General features: G+C 34.5%; 1 protein-coding gene across 1 annotated transcript in view; it reads right to left on the reverse strand.

Moving 5' to 3' along the window:
* LOC128987830 (paired mesoderm homeobox protein 2B-like) overlaps positions 1-20,979 on the reverse strand; it is a 57,988-nt gene extending 37,009 nt beyond the window's left edge. Inside the window, exons 1-2 of the mRNA XM_054408866.1 lie at positions 20,096-20,979; positions 6,372-6,568 (exon numbers count right to left, since the gene is read on the reverse strand). Coding sequence (XP_054264841.1) covers positions 6,372-6,568; positions 20,096-20,387 — 489 coding nt within the window. The 5' untranslated portion in view covers positions 20,388-20,979. The remainder of the gene's footprint in view (positions 1-6,371; positions 6,569-20,095) is intronic.
* Between the last annotated feature and the right edge of the window lie 1,348 nt (positions 20,980-22,327).

Genomic DNA, 22,327 nt, shown 5'->3' on the forward strand with positions numbered 1-22,327 from the left:
TTGTGTTTTGTACTTTTCTTTTGTTTATTTTTGTTACTGATTAAAATTGAAAATTTTTAAAACTTGGAATAAATAAAGATTATACAAAAATAAAACTTATTTCGTTGAACTTATTAGCTTACAACTCAAAATAAGTCAAGCAAACCAATACAACTCACAACTATCCACTGACTTTTCATTACACTTGCTGACTTTATTACATTAATAATCGACGTAAAGATTTTGCTTGTAATATACGTATACTGAATAGAAGTATCGATTTTAATCTCATGCTATTATAGTTGTATTTTTTTATTTTATGTTTTAGACATTAATATATAATAGAACTTTGTTAAATTTCCCCGCTAATACCCATATGCTTTATGTGCTTTGTAAAATATCCATATTTTTTATACACAAATTTTTAACCAACTTGTAGGTCAAACTCAAAGAGGAGATTGTGAGCTATAGTATATTTTAAACTCCTATCAATTATAAGAAAGTTACAAGTACGATTTGTAACTTGAATAAATTGCATAGTGTGTGCCACGGATATTAGAACAGACACGGTATGAATTCACACAAACAAATTACGTAACTGGCCAAAAAGTAAACAAGTTTGTAATATTTTTCAAATGGAAATATCGATAAACGTCAAAACCAGCTGTTACGGTTATTAGTATAAGATTCGGGCCAGTGACGTAATTTGTTTACGTTTACGATCCATGCAGTTTCTGTTCAAATATCCGTGGAGTGTGCTAATGCAGTGCCGTAAATGTGAGGAAGTTATATTTTTTTGTGGACTTCTCATATTATCGTAATATGCTGGAATGAATACGTAGTTTCGAAAAAGTTACACTTTTAGATACGTTTTTAAAGTCTATGTATGTTATATAAATCTGGAATTGACAGCATGTTATTTGTCAGTGCCTTGAATGAGGTAATTTTTAATTCTAACCAACAGCTTTAACTTTAGTCTACTTACTAATACAGCATTTACATCCAAAGATAACGTTTAGAAAATAATAAATAGTTAAGAGTAATAATAATTGTATAAGATAAAAACAGTCTTCCAATAACAAACGAGGTGCCGTGCTATCTCGATAGGCAAAAATATTGCAGTAGCCTTATTGCATATCTGCGCCTTACTAGATCTGTTTAGACTGTAATAACATTTTTCTTTTAAACTTATATTATTATAAATACTTTTTTAACGTCGTTTTCCACACATGGAAGGGCCTAAAATTACTACAAAAGTAATTATTTTACTAATGAATCAAATTTGTCCTAAAACTATTATTTTTACATACTTTATTCACATATTAAAAGTGTAAAGGTTGGTAACAGTATTCGTCCTAAAACTTTGTTAGGAATTACAAAAATACGATTGCGACTAAAGATTTCAATAAATTGAACATAATTACATTTTATCTTTAACATGCTAAATATATTTACATATTAAAACTTAGCAAATAAGAAGCAGATTGTGATAAGAAGAAGAAAATCAATTACTTATTTACGTCTGTTTAATTGTTGTTTCAGTTTATCTATGAAACGATCATCTGTTTTGTCATGTAAAATTAAAAAAATTACTTATTTTGCAGTACGTTACCAATAAGATGTGTTTTATTGGGCACATCTGTTGTTTTTAATTTTGCACCACGTATGAGATAATCTTTTGAAGTATTTCAACAAGAAAATCATACTCCCAAAATTTCAATTTTATATCAACATATTACGTAAATTATTTCCCACTAAAAAGTTTGCATAGAATATAAATTCCCACAAATCCCGGGATCGAAAACAATATTTTTAATCTCCCACACCTACTACATACACACAACACTATCATGTTTATCACCCAAACTGAGATATCAAGTTTCAAAAAACCTACCCTCCCCCCCAAATATTCGTCGCACATATGTAACTCGATAGTTCGTCCCGTCGGTTCACACGCCTCGCACGCTTCCCCCCCCAACACTAATCGTTCATAACAAGTTGTTGACTCTGTAGTCTTACAACACGCGTGCACGCGTCGATTGTTATCAATAAAGTTGTAAACAAGCGAACAAATCGGTTCACAAAGTAACTCGATATGCGATAATGTGAGAAAGTGCATTGAAGGGGCCTTTGAAGTTTGTGTAAACAACCGGTGAAAATCGGTTCACATAGTAACTTAATATTGTGAGAACTTTGTGAGAACTTTATATTGTTGATTCTCGTTTGAATTTTGTGTGTTTGGAAATTTTTAACTACCTTAAAAAGCGCACAATGAGATACAAAATAATAGGGTGAATCAGACCACCCGTGCACAACGGTTTGGTCCATCAAACGTTAAATGGACAATTTTTATTGAAAATCCACCATTTAAAATTTTCTAGTGGGTTATAATTTTAAAATTTTACTTTAGGTTAATCTCTTTCAATGTTGGGATCGTTTAAAGTACAAATATATGTCCAAAAAGTAATTAAAAAAATTAAAACTCCTTTGAAAATCCAAGACATTTTACAAATTTTAGAAGTAAAGCGTTTTTTGAAGGTGAAGAAGTGCATTTGAAAAACGTAAAAGGGTGTCTTCTTTCAAATCTTTGCTAGTTTTCGAGCTATAGCCGTTCAAAAAGCCTGTTTTTTTTTCTCGAAAAAAAGGTATTCAAGGAAATTTTTCTAGAGGGAATTGCAATTAGAAAATATAACTTATTTGGATTTTCTGGGTGGTTTAAGACCTCCACAAAAAATGGTAAGTGAGTTACAACAAGCGGCTGTATATCCCAACTAGGTGCACGGGTGGTCTGATTCATCCCGTATTTATAATTTATAATTTACGCTACTACTTCAAAGCACTAAACAGCCCTTGTGACATTAGCACTGGTACGGGCGCGAGGGCAGAACCGATGGGTTTTCTACCACTTGAACCCCGGCCATGGGAGACGGGGGACTTCGCCCCACTGGACATTGCAGCTGCCACAGTTCACGGAGAGTTAGCAGATTATGATGTCACACGTGGATGTAACGCCTCTCGTGTACACGCGTCACGATTTTCAACGGATGTCGTTCTTGTTGTGGGATAATCTCATTGTTAACCGTGAAATAATTGTGTGAGAAGTCAGAAGAGGAGTCTTTACTGTATTTTCTTCAAAGATGTATTCATGATATGTTTATAATAGAACCATAGGTCAAGTCTAACTGTTAAGGCAGGGGGGAAATAGAAAACTTGATGCAGAATAGATACATTTGATAAGAAATAAACACAATTAATGCAACTCAAAATATCTAGATGTACTTGCAAGCATGGTATTTCGTAGTTTAATAAAATGTTGGTATGTATTTAAATTTAAACTTGAAGTTTTGTGGCATACAATAAAACCTATTCAAGGTAAAGTTATATGTACGTTCACCACATTAAAAAGCACATAGCAAAAACTATAACATAGCCTAATTAATCAAGGCTGTTAATTCACAAACCGATTTATGAAGTATTTATTTAACTTGAAATTTATTGCTTGTAAATCAAAGCATTAATTGAATACTCGAGGTTTTCGGTAGATTTAAGACTATATTTTAAAGTTGAACAAAATATTGATAGATTTATACGGATTTGGTAGATTAAGTTTTACTATTTTATGACAGGTAATAAAAGGACAGTCGATCGCTCGATGCAGAATATACTCATATATAAATTACCACGTGTAAAATATGCACATTAATAATAAAAACAACAACCTGTTACAATTTATTACCCATGCTAGATTTACGAGCAAGTTTTCAATTTGAAGACAATTTCCATAGGTTTATATCGGTTTTATAGGTTATGTTTTCTGTTTTATGGCGCGTAATAAAACCAACAATCGAACGTAGCAAGCGTGTACGATGTGGTGACACTTCGTCTGCTAGCAGAGTCTTAAATCAGCAACTCCCCCGGGGGTGGCGAGGGGGTGCGCGACTCCCTCCAAAACGACAAAATGGCGACCGCGCTCCCGGTCACTTTTGGTGGGAAAACATCTTGTGCTGCTTCAGGTGTTGCGTCGATTTGCCGTGTTATTTTACTAGAGCTGTATATAAAATGTTAGTGCACTTTAAAGTCTACTTAATTCATTGAAGGGGATTTGTATGGGTTTAGGATGTAAAATGCATGTTTTTGTTAACGAATTTTAGTTTAATTATTCGAAATTTTTATAGATTTTGGACTTTATTAAAAGCTGTGAAATGTAACGTAAGCCATGCTTGTGACTTTCTTGAACGGTTGAATTTAAAATCTATATTTGTAAGAAAGTCAAACTAATTTTTTATTGAAGCTTTTTTAGTCCAGCCGTACTATTTTATAGAAGTTATTAAAACATCACAAGAACCTTATTATCATTTTGGAAGTACACATTATTGTGCTGAAAACGTCTTGGGTACCATGAACAATTCTTTTACTTCTTTTTAAAGACAGATTCTTCCCATGATCATGAATGAAACATACAAATTGCATTGTATATTGGGTTAAATAATGTAACATCGTGTGTAGAACTCAATCATCAATTTTACATACTTATTATCTATCAAAGTATGATTAGCTCAAAGAGAGAAATGTATTTCAAATTATGATATGTTACAACTAAAGCATTTTAAAATAAGAACCTGGTTAAAGCTCGTTTTATCAATGAGGGACTTGCTGTCTAGCTAAGTAAAAGAGATACTTTAGGGTCAATATTAGTGATTGAATACAATAGTAAATTAAGTACAGTAATTTAACATTACAATTCATATTCCTAACGAAACCTTTTCTGTAAAGATAATGTTAAAACTCCACCACGATAGAATCGATTCCTCCAAACGCGTAGCTGCAATGAACGTAAAAAATTCATCGCCATCAATTAAAAAACGGATGATTGAAATTTCCAACTCGCAACACATTTCTATCGGGGCTAATAAAAAAGCTGGAACGCGCTCAATTTGGGAGCGGAGCGTAAAAAACGTCATCAATTGGGCGGCCGCAGCGACAGCCATATGGAATATTTGATAAACTCTTGAAATTGCCGGGTTCTGCAATTTTTCATATGACAAAGGGCAGTGTGAGACAATTACTTTGTTCAATTACTACCCTTGCGTCGTGTGTGTGTTGGTGTGTGTGTATATCCGCGAATTACGGGGCCATAGCAATTCACGGAGCCTTACACAGAGGGCGTGTGCGGGCGCCATTTTACCAAACACACAGCCACCTGATTAAAAACAATACGGCGCCCTCGACTTGAACAAATACGGGCTGCAAAACTCGTAAATGATTTGGGGGAAGATTTTGATGTCGCGGGAACGTACAAGTGAATGGTAACAATTATTTTGAAGAGTTAACTTTTTCTGATTAGAAAAAAGGTCTGTGTTTGTAAGAGTTTTTAAATGATGAGAAAATACACGAGTAGTGTTAGTGATCCGTTATTATTGACTTTGGATAGTGGACTATCTAATTCCAACATTTGAAGTTTTTATGGGTGTTTCATATTGGTGACGTATGGGTGCGCTGATGTACAGTGAATGTTTATCTCTTATTTTAATGTGTATTTTAAACTTGTACTTTGCTTTTTTGGTAAATTTAAAGTAGGTTCATTAACAGTATCACCATGAGATTGGACTATACCTACCACTATTTACAGCAACGGACTCAAAACCATTGACTATTGAATACTGTCAAAGCTCAAACCTAATGGCATCATAAACATAAACTCTATCAACACCACTGACTCACGAAATTCACCATACCATTAGGGACGAGAATCGATAGCCGATGTTACAGAAACATCGACGTTTTTCTACCGATATTCGATGTTTATGTGTTTGTTGGATTGATGTTTTCGTCGATGTTTTTGGCCAATTATAGAAAGATCAATGTTTTTTCCTTGACTGCATTTATGTACCTAAACAATAATTGAAAAAATGATGAAGTATAGGATCCAGAAACAAACTTTTAACTGGATTATACTTTGAAAAGAATAGAGTAAGGTAACTATCTACATTGTTGATGTGCTTATCCTAAATGCTGAAAAAATCAATTCATTTGGACATTTGGCAGAAGCACTCCTACTATATAATTAACAAACACCGAAATTTCGTCTTGCAATTTGGAAGATAAACTGCCAATCTAGAACGACGTGCTAGTAGCTAGGTAGGTAAATTAGCTAAGGCATAAAGCAGACGAGAGTAAACAAAATATGTATGGTTTTTCATTGAAAATATGTTTTCGTGACTATATTATCGATACATCAATAGTTGACCAAACGCAGTTCATCCCTTCCCAATATACACGTTTGAAATAGCCAATGAGGCAATTTAATCACGAACTACTTTTTGTTTAATCAGTCTACAAAAAATGCTGTAAATAATTAAACACAATAAAAAAAAAACACTCAATAGCCTTACCTGAACTCTAGCTTCTGTTAGGTCAATCTTCATGGCTATTTCTTCTCTCGTATAGATATCAGGATAATGTGTTTCTTGAAAGGCTCTCTCCAGTTCCTTGAGCTGTGCTGATGTAAACGTCGTCCTGATTCTTCTTTGCTTCCTTTTCTCTGTTAGAACACCGTCATGTCCTGGATAGACCTTGTACGGCAGTCCTCCTGGAACAAGAATACATAAGGGTAGCTTTAGAAACCTTTTTGGATATCCTGAAAAACGGGAAACAAAAGTGCATAGAACATTTGATCCAGTTTTGAGTACCGGTAGGTAAATTTTCCCTAGATTAAATGTACTAAGTACAATGTACTTTATCCTCTGGTACACATGGCGGGCTATCTCCAATTGTATTTCTAGCTCAGTGTCCAAAGGAGACACATCAGTAAAAGTTTTAAGGTTGGTACCCAAGGTTCCATATTTCGACTTAACTCAATCAGGGATCCCAAAGCATTGCTAATCTACCCTTCAAAGATCCATCTAGAAAAGATTATTTTGACATGTCTTACAATTGGCATCACACTGTACTTTTACTCGTTTTTGCTATTGCGAATTATATTCGTATTGACTGTCTACTGGGTTGATAGGTCTTGATTACTTTAATTTAATCTGGAATCCCCTAAGACCCATCGTTATGTACAGCTTCAATGAATTATTAAGTGTACTAAGTTAAACCAGTGTCATTTGCTTACTAAATTAGATATTTCAGCTTTATATCGGAAAGCCAATTTTTGTTCCACAAAGAACACCGTTGAAAATGCTTTCACAGAATTTGCTCATGGTTTTAGAAAATTATATATTATTTAGTATTCAATACTATCATAATCGAAGGGACACAGAAGATGCTTTAGTCAACTACCAATTGACTTTTCAGATTACTATAGTTGAAAAGAAGATGTATGAGAAAAATTGACCAAACACACTCAATCGGAGTCTTAGAAAAAATTGGCAACACCTGTATGAAGGAACATGTCTTCTGAACTTTCTAACTGGGCCTGGGGCTTTAAACCATCGGCCAGTCCTCAGGTAGGTGGTCAGAAGACAGGTTCCACCATACAGACTATAGAATATAGGAATACTTTATTTCAATATAAAAAGTTATCGGTACAAATATTCAAAGAATGTAGTTAAGTTTTTCGTAATTATTAGGGTGAATGCACCTCTCATTTATAAATGAACATTATGCAACCCCCAAACGCTCGATGAATATTTTTTTCAATTTTCTATGTTAATTTATGTTCTTTATTAAAATAAATATCTGCTGTGATATTGCCAGTTATCTACTTTGAACCAAATCCCTTCGAGCCTCATGTCCAGTCTTACGGGTTGCGACATCACGTAGCAGAGTTAGGGGCGCAAACTGCAAATAAACCTTCTCGAGAGAGACAGAAGGGGGAAGAGAGAGAGAGAGAGAGAGAGAGAGAAGAGGGGGGGGGTTGGATTGGCCGCTGCGAGATGGAGGGTAAACCCAAGGAGGGCGGACACATAAGGGATGACAAGTTCGAAGGATCGATACGGAGGAAAATGGCGGCCATCCTCAAGACAAGACATCTCCGTCTGTCTCGGTCTGCCAGCTGTTGCGACACAGGGATGCCAACATCCGCTTTGTGATCTATTGCCAACCTAACAGAACTAATATTCAACTCCGTCGATATACTATAGGGGATTCGTGTTCGATGAGGGAAAAAGGTGATGTATGGAGGGTTTGTGGAAATCTGCAGATGTAACTGCGTTTTGTGATCGTTATAGTTGTTGTCAATTATTTTTTAATATTTAACCAATTATTTATTCATGTAAATTTATAGGTTGGCGATCTGTCTTGTTGTCGACCTTTAAATAATTTCATTGTATATGAAAATTATTTTATTTATTATGAAGTATAGATTTACTCATTGGCAATTGTATTATATTATACGTTCAACTGTAGATAATAATGCTTCTTTCATAGAAGCAATATGTTCCAATTTAAATATAGAATAAAATTGGCGAAATATTATCAGATTCTGTCCGAAGTAACTAGTCCAGTCTCCACAGTAAGGTATGGGTCCAAAACTAGAACTTTTCATCTTTTGAATGTTTTAAAGCCTTGAAAACGTTCATACAAATCGTTATACATCTCCTCAGCACAATCATCAAAATCATACAATTTTTAAAAAACTTGATGAAATGTGTAAACCTTCATATTTTATAACAAATTCCTTTACACTATACTCCACAACCAATTTTCACATACTATACAACTATGAACTTACAACCAACACTTGTAACGCTCACTTAACAACATTTCCAGCGAGTACCAACCCATTAGAGAGAAAGGTTGGAAGGCGAATTAAGACGACAAAAGCGCGGGTATTTTCGTAATAAAAGAAAGTGGATTGGAGCGGTGTCCGGTGGTGTTCCCTCCTTAATGGCAGCAGACGCACATACTTCTCGGTCCAGCGTCTGTTTGTCCCTACACTTGTATTAATTGGACGACCATCGAAGAAAAACACCAGAGAAGAGCTTCTAATCCACGCAATTCTCTGTGTTGTTGTAAACGGTTATGTGACGTTTAACGTTGAGAACGTACTTTCATATGGAGTTTTTTCCATAAGGAGTTTGTCATGAATGCCATGGTTCGTATGTTCAAAAATAAAAACTCATTAAATTTATGAAATCATAATTAATTTGTGTGAAGTACTGCAATAGCTTCAGAAAGGGTAGAACTTTTCTAAAATTACAAATCCTTATATAAAAATAATAATATATATAAAAAAACATTTCTTTAGAAATTTCCTAAAATATCCAATACAGTAAACATTTGGCGTTAAAGTCTTCTCGGAAAATTAATACTTCAATTCAACCATGGGAAACCTTTGGTAGTTAAAATGAGAGCTATAAAAATAGTCAAGGGTTCGTAAGAAGAAAAAAACAATCCTTCACCATTTTTATTAACTGTTTGTTTTTTCTTTCAACAAAATCAATAGCTTAAACTTATATTACTCAAAAACTAAAATACAAGACTTGCTATCCAAAAACTCTTTCAAGAGTTTGTATGAAGAAGAAAAAAAGTCCCACAATATTTCTATTGACTAGTTTATTTTCATCATCATTATTTGAGATGGCAAAGAAGCTGTGAAGTAAAACTAAAATTTCTTAAAATCTAAATTAAAATCTTGTAAGGAATAAAACATAGGTGTGAGTTTTCACTAGTGATAGAAACAGACATCCCAATCTTATGCTATTTTAGAATGAAAATAGAGTTAGTTTAATTTTACCAACTACAAAGTGCGATAATTTCAATGACCAATACCAACGTCTTTGAACGAAGTAAATTCTAAAGGTAAACTCGAGACATGTTTTTTAGCTTAAGCTCACATAAAATATTATCATACCAAAAACTAAAGAAATCCCCGAACCTGTAACTCAATCAATTTTGTTATCTTAATCTATTTATTACGTCCACATCTTGTCCATATAGATATGGTGTCTACATGAAAGTCTACACAAGTTAGAGAGTATCAGGGGACTGTGTATCTGATAGACACATGTCTCGGTATCTGACAGTGTCTTACATGAGACTACATTATACAACCGAGGAGGAAGTTCTATTGAGGTCCCTGAGGCATATTGGTTGGGGTTGAGATACTATCTGATAGACAATTACAGTGACAATGCCTTTAGTAACGAACCATCGGTATGACTTAAATTATTGTATTAAAATTCCTTTAGTTGAACCGTTTAAACCACTTTAACAGTAGACATGTTGAAAATAGATTTTGTAATGTTTCGCTTACAATGTCTTAACCTTGTCTTTGTAGTTTTAAACTATTTCTTCGTTTATTTGGATTTTGAACTATTATTAGTCTTGAAGTGTCTGTTGATAACTCTATAGTTGGATAAAGATTTTGTAATGTTTCGAATACAATGTCTTAACTTTGTCTTTGTAATTTTGAAAGATTTCTTCGTTTATATCTTGAACTATTATGATTCTTGAGTTGTCTGTTGATAGCTCTATAGTTGGATAACGATTTTGGAATGTTTCGATTACAATGTCTTGACTTTGTCTTTGCGATATTGAACAAAATATTTCCTCATTTATTTGATTTTTTAACTACAGTATTATCAGTCTGAAGAGTCTGTTAGTTAGTTTAGTGTTGAACGACAATAATATGTTCACAACTTCTTTATATTCTTTTAATTTCTTTTATAAAACAAAATAAAAAAAATACTAAACTCTTGGAGCATAGTTTGAGCTGTTTGACGGTAATTGGGTGATCAATTAAGACTTACATGATAACACATGTTTAATAGTGGTGCCATAAAATTATCAAACAATTATGCTCTCTTTAGAAAAAGAAACTTGAAAAGGCTGGTCAATAAAAAATTGCAACTTTCTTCAGTATCAAAGGTCAGTATTATTTTTAACAGCAAAATAACATTTAATTAGAATTTAGACAGTATTTAGCTTATACAAAATATCAGAATAACTAACTTCTGCGTTACTGCGATCACAGAAACACCAATAAAACATTTTTATACAATCACAAATTTGTTAACTTCTTTTTCCTAAATGTATTTAAAAAGGCTATTAAAGTATCATTGTTCACAATTGAAAAAGACTCAAATCATTAAAAAAAAACAGTAAATCTACCGTCCCAAACAGCCAAGAGTATAGGAAGCTTATGCGGTTGCCATACATATATAATGTTGAACCAAGATAATTAGCCACAGTCACCTTAGAAACCACAACCCCCTTCCGTACCCCCCCCCCCAATTACGCCCCCCCCCCGGAGAAGCTGACCGCTACGTTAGGGAGATTTGTAAATGATGCACAAAGTGTTTTGGGGCGTGTGGGATGCTGAATGCCTATTTGCGTCCAGATATATTTAAGCCCAAGGATACTCAAGGTTTATACATTGGTTTCGAAACACGGAGTTTCAAGGATGGTTTTAAATGACAGTGATTAATGGTGCATTTTTGGGCGGTAAAAACTGTTGGTGTTAAATACCCCCACCGCAGCAAACCTTCATACTAATTTAAATTTGTCTGACTGGATTTTTGCTCAAATATTTCTACAAAGATGCCATGGAACATTCCAGATTCAAATAACATTGGATTCAAAGAGTACTTAGGTTTGCTGCTACAGGAAAAAGTGTGATAAAATTTTAACAGTATACGATCAAATAAATACATTTATTTGATCAACAAATTTCCATAAACCAACAAACTACAACAGTTTTTTTTCCTCCATAAAAATTAAATCTTTTGGATTAGTGGTTGGGTTTGAGTAGTGCATGTTGTGTTATTCTACTTTTATATGTAGAGCGTTTTTACATTGGAGTATGTCAGTGCATAATGCACACAAAATATCGTGTTTTTGTATTCCTAATTCAATGGCATTTTTAACGTTTTCCAAAAGGGAACGGTCCAAATCCTAGTCTTGTTACTATGCGGAGACCTTTTGTTGGATAGTATCATGAATTTATAGCCAAGCTACAAATAAAATATGTGTCCAGGAAATGAACGAGAGCTTGGGCTCTAAATTGATCTGGTCATGTTCTAGGTTCTCCCCCATCTTAAGGATCAGATTCAAAATCCCAAACCATAATTAAATTCAGGTTTATTTCCTACTGATGGAAAAATTCGCAATAATCGTAATGATAAAATAAACTATTTGCCACAACAATGAAATATAAACGACCAATCCTGCACTAGAAGAAAAATACTAAATTCTCACACATGTTGTATTCAGTCAAACATGTCTTAATTATCCAGGCTTTAATAAAAAAAACTCAAGTTATTGTTAGAAAAATACAACCGAGTTTTGGTTAGATAACAATTTTAAACATTATTTTAAGGTGAAATAAAGTTTAAGTTGGTAGCAGCAGGAGGTTCCATTACCGCAATTAGAACAACAGACCTTCGCTAATGGCCTTAATGTCACCTTAGCGATAATACAAGGAGAAAAAGGTTCTCTTTGACTTCTCTAAGGTGCTAACATTTCTTAACACTTACGAAAAGTAAATTTATATTAAATTTGTTAAGACATGTTAATTCAGATAATTTTTTTTATACACAACTTCTTATTTTGTGTTTTATGTTTTTTTGAAACTTTTTGCATTATTTGATATTGTGTTTAATTTAAATTAAGTTTTAGTAAATATTTAAGATAATTTATTTATACGGTATGTACACTATTACTACAGTAAATACAGTCCAGAATATACATTAAAAGATTATATAAGAAGAAATACAATGATTATACTATCTAACATTTTACAAGAGTGAAGTTTAACCTATATCGAATTTTCCATTTTTTGCAATAAAATTGAAAACTACGTTTGTTTTTATTGAGATTTAGGAAAACATTGAGTTGAGATTGGTGAAATCTTCAGGAACACACTGTTACAATGAAATGTAAATAATAACTGTAAACGGCTATGAGATTTAAAGACAAATCCACAAATACGAATATATTCTAAATAGACTGTTAGTATATATAATTGATATAACATAATAGATTTAACCAAAAATAACAATGGTATAAATATCATATGACAATAACATAGAGTATAAAAAACAAATTGTTAACAGACAAATGATCAATACAATGAACGATAGGTAATAATGACGTAGACTATGAATACCATATTGAAAAATCTATTCATTATTATGTATCATAAAAATATTATTGTTTATTTTGATACAATATTTGACGAGAAAAAAATTGAAATACAAAAATGAAGAAAAAGATATAAATGTACGGTATATTATTAGTTTTAATTTTTAGGAACTTTTTAGAACTTATTAATTCAAACTTTTAAAGTATATCATGAAAAACGTATATTCAATACATCACTTACAACTAAAATAGCTTTGTACAGTAAAGTTTTCAATGTATCAATAGTTATTAATTTTTTTAATTGATTGAACATACACACGCCATATGAAGTTATTTAAAAAAATATCAAGCTATTAAATCGTACTTAATAAAATGGTAATAAAAAAATATATATAACTAAAAGAAAAGAAAACACTGTTCTCACCATTTATTATACATTATATATAGTATCGTCTACTCCAATGTTATATCGTCCCGCGCGGTTGGTACGACTGACGATAGCCAAACTGCAGCTTTGGATTCTCCCCTCTTTCTCCCGTTTCCCCCGATTATAATTAATTAATTTAATACCAAATAGAATCGAGGGAAGCTTTGATGGCTTCAGTTTGTTGCGTTTCGTTAACTTCTTCTTCTTCACCAAAATACTGAACTTTTCAGTTTACAGGTTAACTCACTCGATGTTTATTCTAGGACTCTCTTTGTGTTGGAATAAAATATCATACAGTATATTCCCACTCAATAATTGTTCACATATTAAGTTCATTGTTTTTTATTGTAAATAAAATAGTTTAGTTCGACATTTTCCAACTTTTATTTTAATATGTTAATACGTTGGCTAAAGATAAAATATAGCACATGATAAAGGTGTTGTTTTGTATTTGACCCTAAATACATAAGTATAAGCTGAGCGATTTAAATCGTTTGCACTATCTACAGATTTAGTTGACGCAGGATATTTCAAAACCGATTGCTCATTTTGGTTCGAAAGGTTCAAATAATTGTTTTAAAGCACTAAATAAATCTATTTAATCACAATGTACAATTTAAAATATGTAAATAAGTGAACTATTTTAATAATTGAGTCAAAATCAACTCTAGAACAATTTTAACAACAACCAAAAATATAATAACATTGTCTTCTTTTACTACACTTACCTATGCATATCCTACTTAAAACGGACTACTCTATGGAAAAGGCGGGATTTTTACAAATTTTCCCTCCTTTTCCCAAGACCCCAACTCGTCTTCCCGTTGAGTGAACATTTTCTTATCTCGTCTCTGTTTTATTCACAATGTCTGCATGCCATTATATTACACTGCTCCACCCCCTCGTTTTCGGTTGTCATCTTAAAATGGTCGCATTCTTACATTTTCTCCAGAGAAACACACTCAGTCAGTAGGCTACTTAGTTTTCAAGTATGACTTAGATTCTTAGTTTTTGTGTTTATTAGTGAAATTCTATGTAGAAATTAAATATGTACATATACTGAACTTTTTCGTTTATGAGTCACTAGAATCCAAAAGCACAGTTCGTTCTGTATAACCAACATGTGGCATCGTCGCACCGGCCACGATAGCCAACGATAGCCGGTAACGATGGTTATTACCATGGTAATAACCATGGTAGTAACGCATAAGCTCCATTATATAGTGTAACAGCTGTATCAGTAGGACGTGCCTGCAACGTTGCCACTTTTATCTCGCCGCTGCCTTGCATTAGAGAAGGCCTTAGAGAAGGCCATGTACAGTAACTGTTTATACCAAATAGCAATGGAACCTAAGCCAAGTAAAAATAGGCAATATGAGTACGGTATGTATTGTATATTACCTATATGGTGCATTGCACAGCATTCTAGGTCACAACTTTGAGATTAATGTAGGTTAAACATTTTCGTCCATGCACATAGTTTTAGAAACCAAGAGGAGAAAACGACCAAGCCAAGTGATAATGCCACTACACCTAGGTGTATTCTGAAGTAATGTTTAAACGACGATATTAAAGCATGGCTTCTTAGGACAAAAGAGATAATCCAAAGTCAATGGTCGGGGTAAGTGAAACGTGACGTGTTGTGCTGGGGTTGAGGGTGGATCGTTTTGAGAAATGAGCGTGAACATCGGCCTGATGTAGCGAGCACTTTGATACACTCTCGGTCCATCGCTCATCCCCCAAACTGGCCGAAACTCCAACTATTAGGACTCAAACTCGTATACTCCGACGTCTCATATGACATTTGTTATCCTATACCATAAAGTTGTAAAGGTTGTTCTGGGTGGTGCCTTCTGTCTCAAAGGTACGGGGTCGAATACATTCAATCACGATTTTACTTTAGAACAAAGGTCATAACCTGTATTTTGGAAAACACCATAGACATTTTGTAGTTAATTATAAATTGTTTCGCAAAGACTAGTGGTTGAACCTCCACATAATGTTGTGTACTGATAGCCTATAGTCCATACGGTGGAACAAATTTCTTTACCCTTGGTCCACCTAAGGACTGGCAAATACTTTAAGGCCTGGGCTAGCCCATATAAGAGAAGGTTCAGGAGACAGGTTCCATCATACAGACTGTAGTAGTTACCACATCAGACTATAGAGTGAAAGATCCGATCTTCAGCATATCGTTGAAAGGTATGGACCGTTTTGTCTTAAACACGTTTAATTTTCTGAATTAAAGAATCACTATAGTCTGTATTAAGGAACCTGTCTGCTGACTCTCCATCTTCCTGTAACTGGCCTGCACCTCAAACCATTTACCCCAGGTAGACGAAGAGTCAAGAGTCAGGTTCCTTCATACAGAGTATGACAGAAACAAATGTTAAAAGCAGCAACTGTAGTTTGAACTTTCACTCAAAATAAAATTCAAGTAAATTTCCTCTGAAAGAATTAAAAGAGTACTAACACAATGTTGGCTCAACACAACAGGTTACTTCATTCTCGTTGTGGCTAGAAAATGTGAAAAGTTAAATTAAAACTCGTTTCCGACCAATCAAGTGTCTGGAACGGACTCAAATTCTTTCCACAATTAAAAGAAGTAAGTTTCTACAGCTGCTAGGTGACGGTGGTCCACCTCGGGGGAGTTTAATTATTTAATTGTATCACTCCGCCACAGGGAGGAGAAGAACATGGCGCAACATGGACCAGAACTTTTACAGATTCACTTAACGCGTTTCACGCAGATCTTCCATCAATTTTCTCTACTTTCACTCCTCCCTATTTACTCCGTAGTATCTCTCTCTCACCATAATTTTCATTAAAGAATTAGAGGCCTACATACTAGTATATTTTTTCTGGCATGATTAAAGTAAGCGATATAGGAAACTGAAAGTAACTTGTAAAATAATGCGAAGGGTGTCATGTAAGTAAATGCTAAATACAAAGGAGAAGAATTGATGCAAAATAGAAAGAAATGGGACAAGGATTGAAGACTACGGAATTAACTTAAGGTGAATGGAGGCACCGTGGAAGTAAATGGAAGAATGTTAGAAGAAAATTGGGGAAAATTAGGGGTGAAAAAGGATAAATAGGTGCACTATGGAAGTAATAGAAAATTTTTGGAAGTTTGAAAAGGATAACTTGGTGGAAATAAATGACTTGGAAAGAAGAACTGTGGAAGCAAATTAAAGAAGCTTAGAAGGAAAAACATTAACAACTTGGCAGTTGAAAGAAAACTTTATGAAAGTATGTCAGAGTAACGTAAGTCTATGTGAAGTCCAGTGGGAGGAAATTGAAGCAATTTGAAAGATAATATGCCAATCCTTGCATCATAAAAAAAAAATTTTATCAAGTAAAAAAAACAATAAAAAACAATTTATAAAATTACCAAGCTAAAGAGATAATAAAGATTAGATTAACTAAATTAACATGTCCATTTCCACAATATTATGGTTTGAGCCAAAGAATAAGCCATACGATGCCAGCAAAGCATTTGAAGCCCTGCGTATTTTATTTTGTACTAACATGGAACCTTAATTACTCCTACACGGTACATATAATCATTGACTGTTTGTAGTATTTGGATTACCATCTAGTCAAAACACAGTTAGTATAGAGAACATTGACTCAATTTTAGAGTTAATAAAGCCGTTGCCAATAAACGTTAGCAGAGTTGATGTTGCAGTCAAGAACACATGGTTGAAGTCAATAGTAGTACTTGAAGTAATTAATACCAAAATAACAGTACAGTAAGTGAGAGAATAACAATTTTACTTAAAATAACTCAGCTGGAGTTGATTTAGTTAAACTAGAGGTCGTCCAATGGTCGAAAACTCGAACAAAAATATGAATGTACAGAATTCTCTTCCACCCACACTGTAAATAAAACGTGTGATTGGGATTTCTTCAATTTTTTATTTTTTCTGTTTATATTTCGTTGTTATTTTGTCACCAGCATGGCAACCCATAAGGACCATGTTAATTTTTTTTTAATTTTGAATTCATTTTTTCTACTTACTTTTTAACCTATTCTAATTTATAAAGGGATTCTGCACACCTAGAGAAAAATATCTTTCTAACAGTATGCGTAGATTTTCCATACGATGCACACGAGCTGAGAAAAAAAAATTTTAAAGAAACATGCTTGCATATTAATATATAGATTTTTTTCAGTAAATGCCTCAGTTAGTACGAACAATACACATTCAGTAGAGTCAATAGCTCGATTACTGTAGACTTTATATAGTAGAGCCAGTAACGTAATTATTAGTCAATAACACTGTTTCTACAACAGTAACACAGTTGGCAGAGTCATTAATACAGTCAGTACAGCCATTAGCAAAGTTAAAATAGTCAATAACACAAAATAACACCGTTTTACACCCAAATTAATTTTTATCATAGCCAAAAACACAGTGTCCACGACAATAACAGATAGTAATAACAGTTAGTAGAGACAAACACACGAAATGATACGTTTAACAGCCAAAATTATAATTATCAGAGACAAAAACAACAATAACACAGTAGATCGCGAGTTAATACCACTGTCTTCTCTACAATAACACAGTTAATATAGTCATTAATACATTTAGTACAGCTATTATCACAGTTAGTAGGGCCAATAACACAGATTAGTACCGTTTCACAGCCAAAATCATTATTATCCGAGTCAAATACATTGTTTCTACAATAACAAACACACTTCGTAGAGACAATAACACCTTCAGTACAGCAATTAGCACAGTTAGTAGAGTCAAAAGCACGAAATAACACCGTTTCACAGAGGAAATCATTCAACCAACAACATAAAAAACACATTTTCTACAATAACACCTTAGTACAGCCAATATCACAGTACTAAATAACCCAATCACACACTATAGTGACCAAATACACTGTGTAGTCAACAACCAATATGTCTATGGACAGATCGGCCACAGTACATAACAACTGCACTACCTGTGTGTAGTCGACGTGTGCGGTTACAGTGGATAAATGCGGTTCACCTCTGCGGTTAGATCTGCGGTTAGATCTGCTCACCCCTAGCTTGGTAGATTGCTTTTGTAGTCGTAACTGGTGTGCTTTTACATCATTGGGGATGGAGAGGGTTTAATGTAAATATTATGGTTATTTTGATATTTACAAAATTATGAAAATGTTTTTTTCTCCATTAGGTAATGCGATTTAAACAAACATATGATGGTTAAAACCATATTTTATTATAATTTGTGGTGTAGTTTATATTTTTTTTTTATTTTAATAACTAATATACTTTTAATTTTTCAAAATATTTTGGATATTTTAATTTTAAATTTCGTTACGGTTTTGTATATTTTTTACGTGCTATTTTTAGTTGCTAGAGATTCTAATAAGTAAATTAAAGGTACAAGTATATCATTACCTGATTCATTGGATTTGTTCAAAAAAGAATGCAATTGATTTCAAACTTAAATTTCAACAATTAATTATGTACTGTAATATTTTTTGTAGATAGTCATTTTCATTTGCTGACGTTTAAATATTACAAATAAGTGTAATAATTGTCAATTAATGAAGAAATATTAATTCTTTGGACACTTGAAATATTGTTATCATATTGAAGCAATAATACGTAATAGAAGTGGCTTATTTTTTCCCGAGCAGTACATAAAGAATTAGTAAAATCACCTTTTTAAAAGTTATTTAAAACATCAATTTTGTATTTTTATTTTATAATGCAATGTATTTTATTTTTCTCATAAGACATGAGTTTTTCTTATTATGTACGGATTATAACACATTTATTTATATATAATTATAAATAACGTAATGAACAATATCAACTAAGGTTTTATCAATTAAAAGATAAATATTTAGATAGTATTTAAACTGTTGAAGCAAATGATTTTAAAATTAGTTTTCATTTTATTTTAACACAACAAACTAAAGTCTGAAATCCACTATTGACTATTAATGAATCATAGATTTAATTTTCTAGATTTTATTTATTTATTAAAAAACTATACTTGATTTAAACTTCATGATATTATTCATTGCTAGGCTATTTGTAAAAACATTTCCACTTTCTTAAGTACGGTAAAGTGTAAGAGGTAGGTTATATCTTGAATTTAATAAGTCAGTTTTCATTGTATTTTCTTTGTTTGTTACCATTATTATCATTAGTACTGGTGATTATGTTAGTAACATATACTACCATTGTTTTTAAATGAAGAGATTTTTATTCCTGACAAATAAAACGCTTTCTCAGAACTTCTCAAGTAACCTTAGTTTCAAAATTTTAAAGAAACCCCAGGTTTATAGTTCAAACTCAGGTGTTTACTAAGACATAGGTTATCATGGAAGTTTGGTATTTGAAGGAAAAATCTACAAATTAAATAATTACTTAGATATCACTTGTTGTGAAGGCTGATCTACACTTAAATCTTTCTACTATTGGTTTTAATTAATTTGCATGTAAATTACATGAAACTAACGTGTTATTTGTTTGTATACATTTCCCCCCTCCCCCCCCCAAAAAAAAACAAATACAAAAAACTAATGACTAACTGAATTGGAGATAAGATCATTCTGTCAATTATTACTAATATTCATGTTGTATGAATTAATTATACTACTGTAAAAACACATATATAAAACGTAAACTTGAAGGTTTACCTTGCAGGTTCATGGCGGTGGGAAACATTGGTGGTCTGTGGTCTTGGTGGCGAGGACCTCCCATCACTCCGCACTGTCCAGGGGCTCCGCTCAGGTGGTGACCCATGGTGGCGGCGCCGGGGTTGTAGGAGCGTGCCATGGAGGCGGTGTAGCGGTAGCTCATCTGGGAGCAGGAAGTGAGGTCGCCGTACGAGCAGGGACCGAGGCCAGGGTCCAGCCCGGGGGTCAGGGAACATGAGGAGGTGTCGAACCCCGCCGCGACTCCGGCTTGGTTCAGGTACGAGTAGTCCATGGTGAGGCTGGAGGAATACAGGAGGAACCGACCGCGAATATACTTGTAATAGTGGTCTAATCACTTGAAATGTTTGCTGAGGAATATTAAAAGTGTTTAAGGTTGTATAGTTTGATTAAGGCGAAAAAACTTATCGATTTCAGTCACTTGTTGGAAGCGATTTTACAACGTGAGTTAAAAGTTTACGACTTACAAAATTGAGCGGCGAACTGTAAAAGAATCGAAAATAAGAAATCCAAACGAAAAATCACACCGACGTCACCTCATGGTCATATAGCACTCGCGAACGGCACTCTGAAGTCGGCAAATCGGCGAATCGGTTAGGCAAAAAACGGAGGTTCGGCGCAGACAGACGCTAATCGGATAAGCTCTATCGGATTATACGGAATCCGGTCACAATCTTGAGAGAGGGAGAAAGAAGATGTTATTATATAGAAATATTTAGAGGCTCCTCGGACCCGACTCGTTGCTCGCCGGAAATCAAATGATAGCCTTTAATTCAATAACAGCTTTATAGAAAAGAGTGGCGTTGCGGGGGGCGAGGGTGGCAGAGGCGGGGCTTGGGGGTTGCCACCCCGCGCACCAATACGGATCATCCCCCGGCGTGAGCCTATTGGCCGCCCCACCTCGCGAGGCCTCCTAATAAAGATTTTTAGACGGTGACAATATCTAAAATGGAAAAATAACAAACTCGGTGAAGTAAGGTTGTCCGGATTCGAACAAGAATTAACTAGGCTAGGAGGTCACGTCTAGGTCGCTGTACAAGAATGCTATAAACAGAGTGAGTGGTAATGACCAGTAACACTGACAGATATGAGGACACTCAGCTGATAATGACTGTGACGGATGAGTAGTGAGGAAATGACGACAGGTAGACTAGTGTCACTGACAGCTAGGAGGACACTCAGCTCTTAATGACTGTGACAGATGAGTGGTGATGAGATGACGACAGGTAGACTAGTGTCACTGACAGCTAGGAGGACACTCAGCTGTTAATGACTGTGGCAGATGAGTGGTGATGAGGTAACGACAGGTAGACTAGTGTCACTGACAGCTAGGAGGACACTCAACTCTTAATGACTGTGACAGATGAGTGGTGAGGAGATGACGACAGGTAGACTAGTGTCACTGACAGATATGAGGACACTCAGCTGCTAATGACTGTGACAGATGAGTGGTGAGGAGATGACGCCAGGTAGACTAGTGTCACGGACAGCTAGGAGGACACTCAGCTGATAATGACTGTGACAGATGAGTGGTGAGGAGATGACGCCAGGTAGACTAGTGTCACGGACAGCTAGGAGGACACTCAGCTGATAATGACTGTGACAGATGAGTGGTGAGGAGATGACGCCAGGTAGACTAGTGTCACGGACAGCTAGGAGGACACTCAGCTGCTAATGACTGTGACAGATGAGTGGTGATGAGATGACGACAGGTATACTAGTGTCACTGACAGCTAGGAGGACACTCGGCTGTAAATTACTGTGACAGATGAGTAGTTATGAGGTGACGACAGGTAAACTAGTGTCACTGACAGCTAGGAGGACACTCTGCTGATAATGAAAGTGACAGATGAGTAGTTATGAGGTAACGCCAGGTAGACTAGTATCACTGACAGCAAGGAGGACACTCTGCTGATAATGAAAGTGACAGATGAGTGGTGATGAGGTAACGCCAGGTAGACTAGTGTCACTGACAGCAAGGAGGACACTCTGCTGAAAATGAAAGTGACAGATGAGTGGTGATTTGGTAACGCCAGGTAGACTAGTATCACTGACAGCAAGGAGGACACTCTGCTGATAATGAAAGTTACAGCTGAGTAGTGATGATGTGACGACAGGTAGACTAGTATCACTGACAGCAAGGAGGACACTCTGCTGATAATGAAAGTGACAGCTGAGTAGTGATGAGGTAACGCCAGGTAGACTAGTATCACT

Source organism: Macrosteles quadrilineatus, unplaced genomic scaffold, assembly GCF_028750875.1.
Source record: "Macrosteles quadrilineatus isolate MER2022 unplaced genomic scaffold, UCM_ALF_1.0 Scaffold_2__2_contigs__length_208266976, whole genome shotgun sequence".
Lineage (NCBI taxonomy): Eukaryota > Metazoa > Arthropoda > Insecta > Hemiptera > Cicadellidae > Macrosteles > Macrosteles quadrilineatus.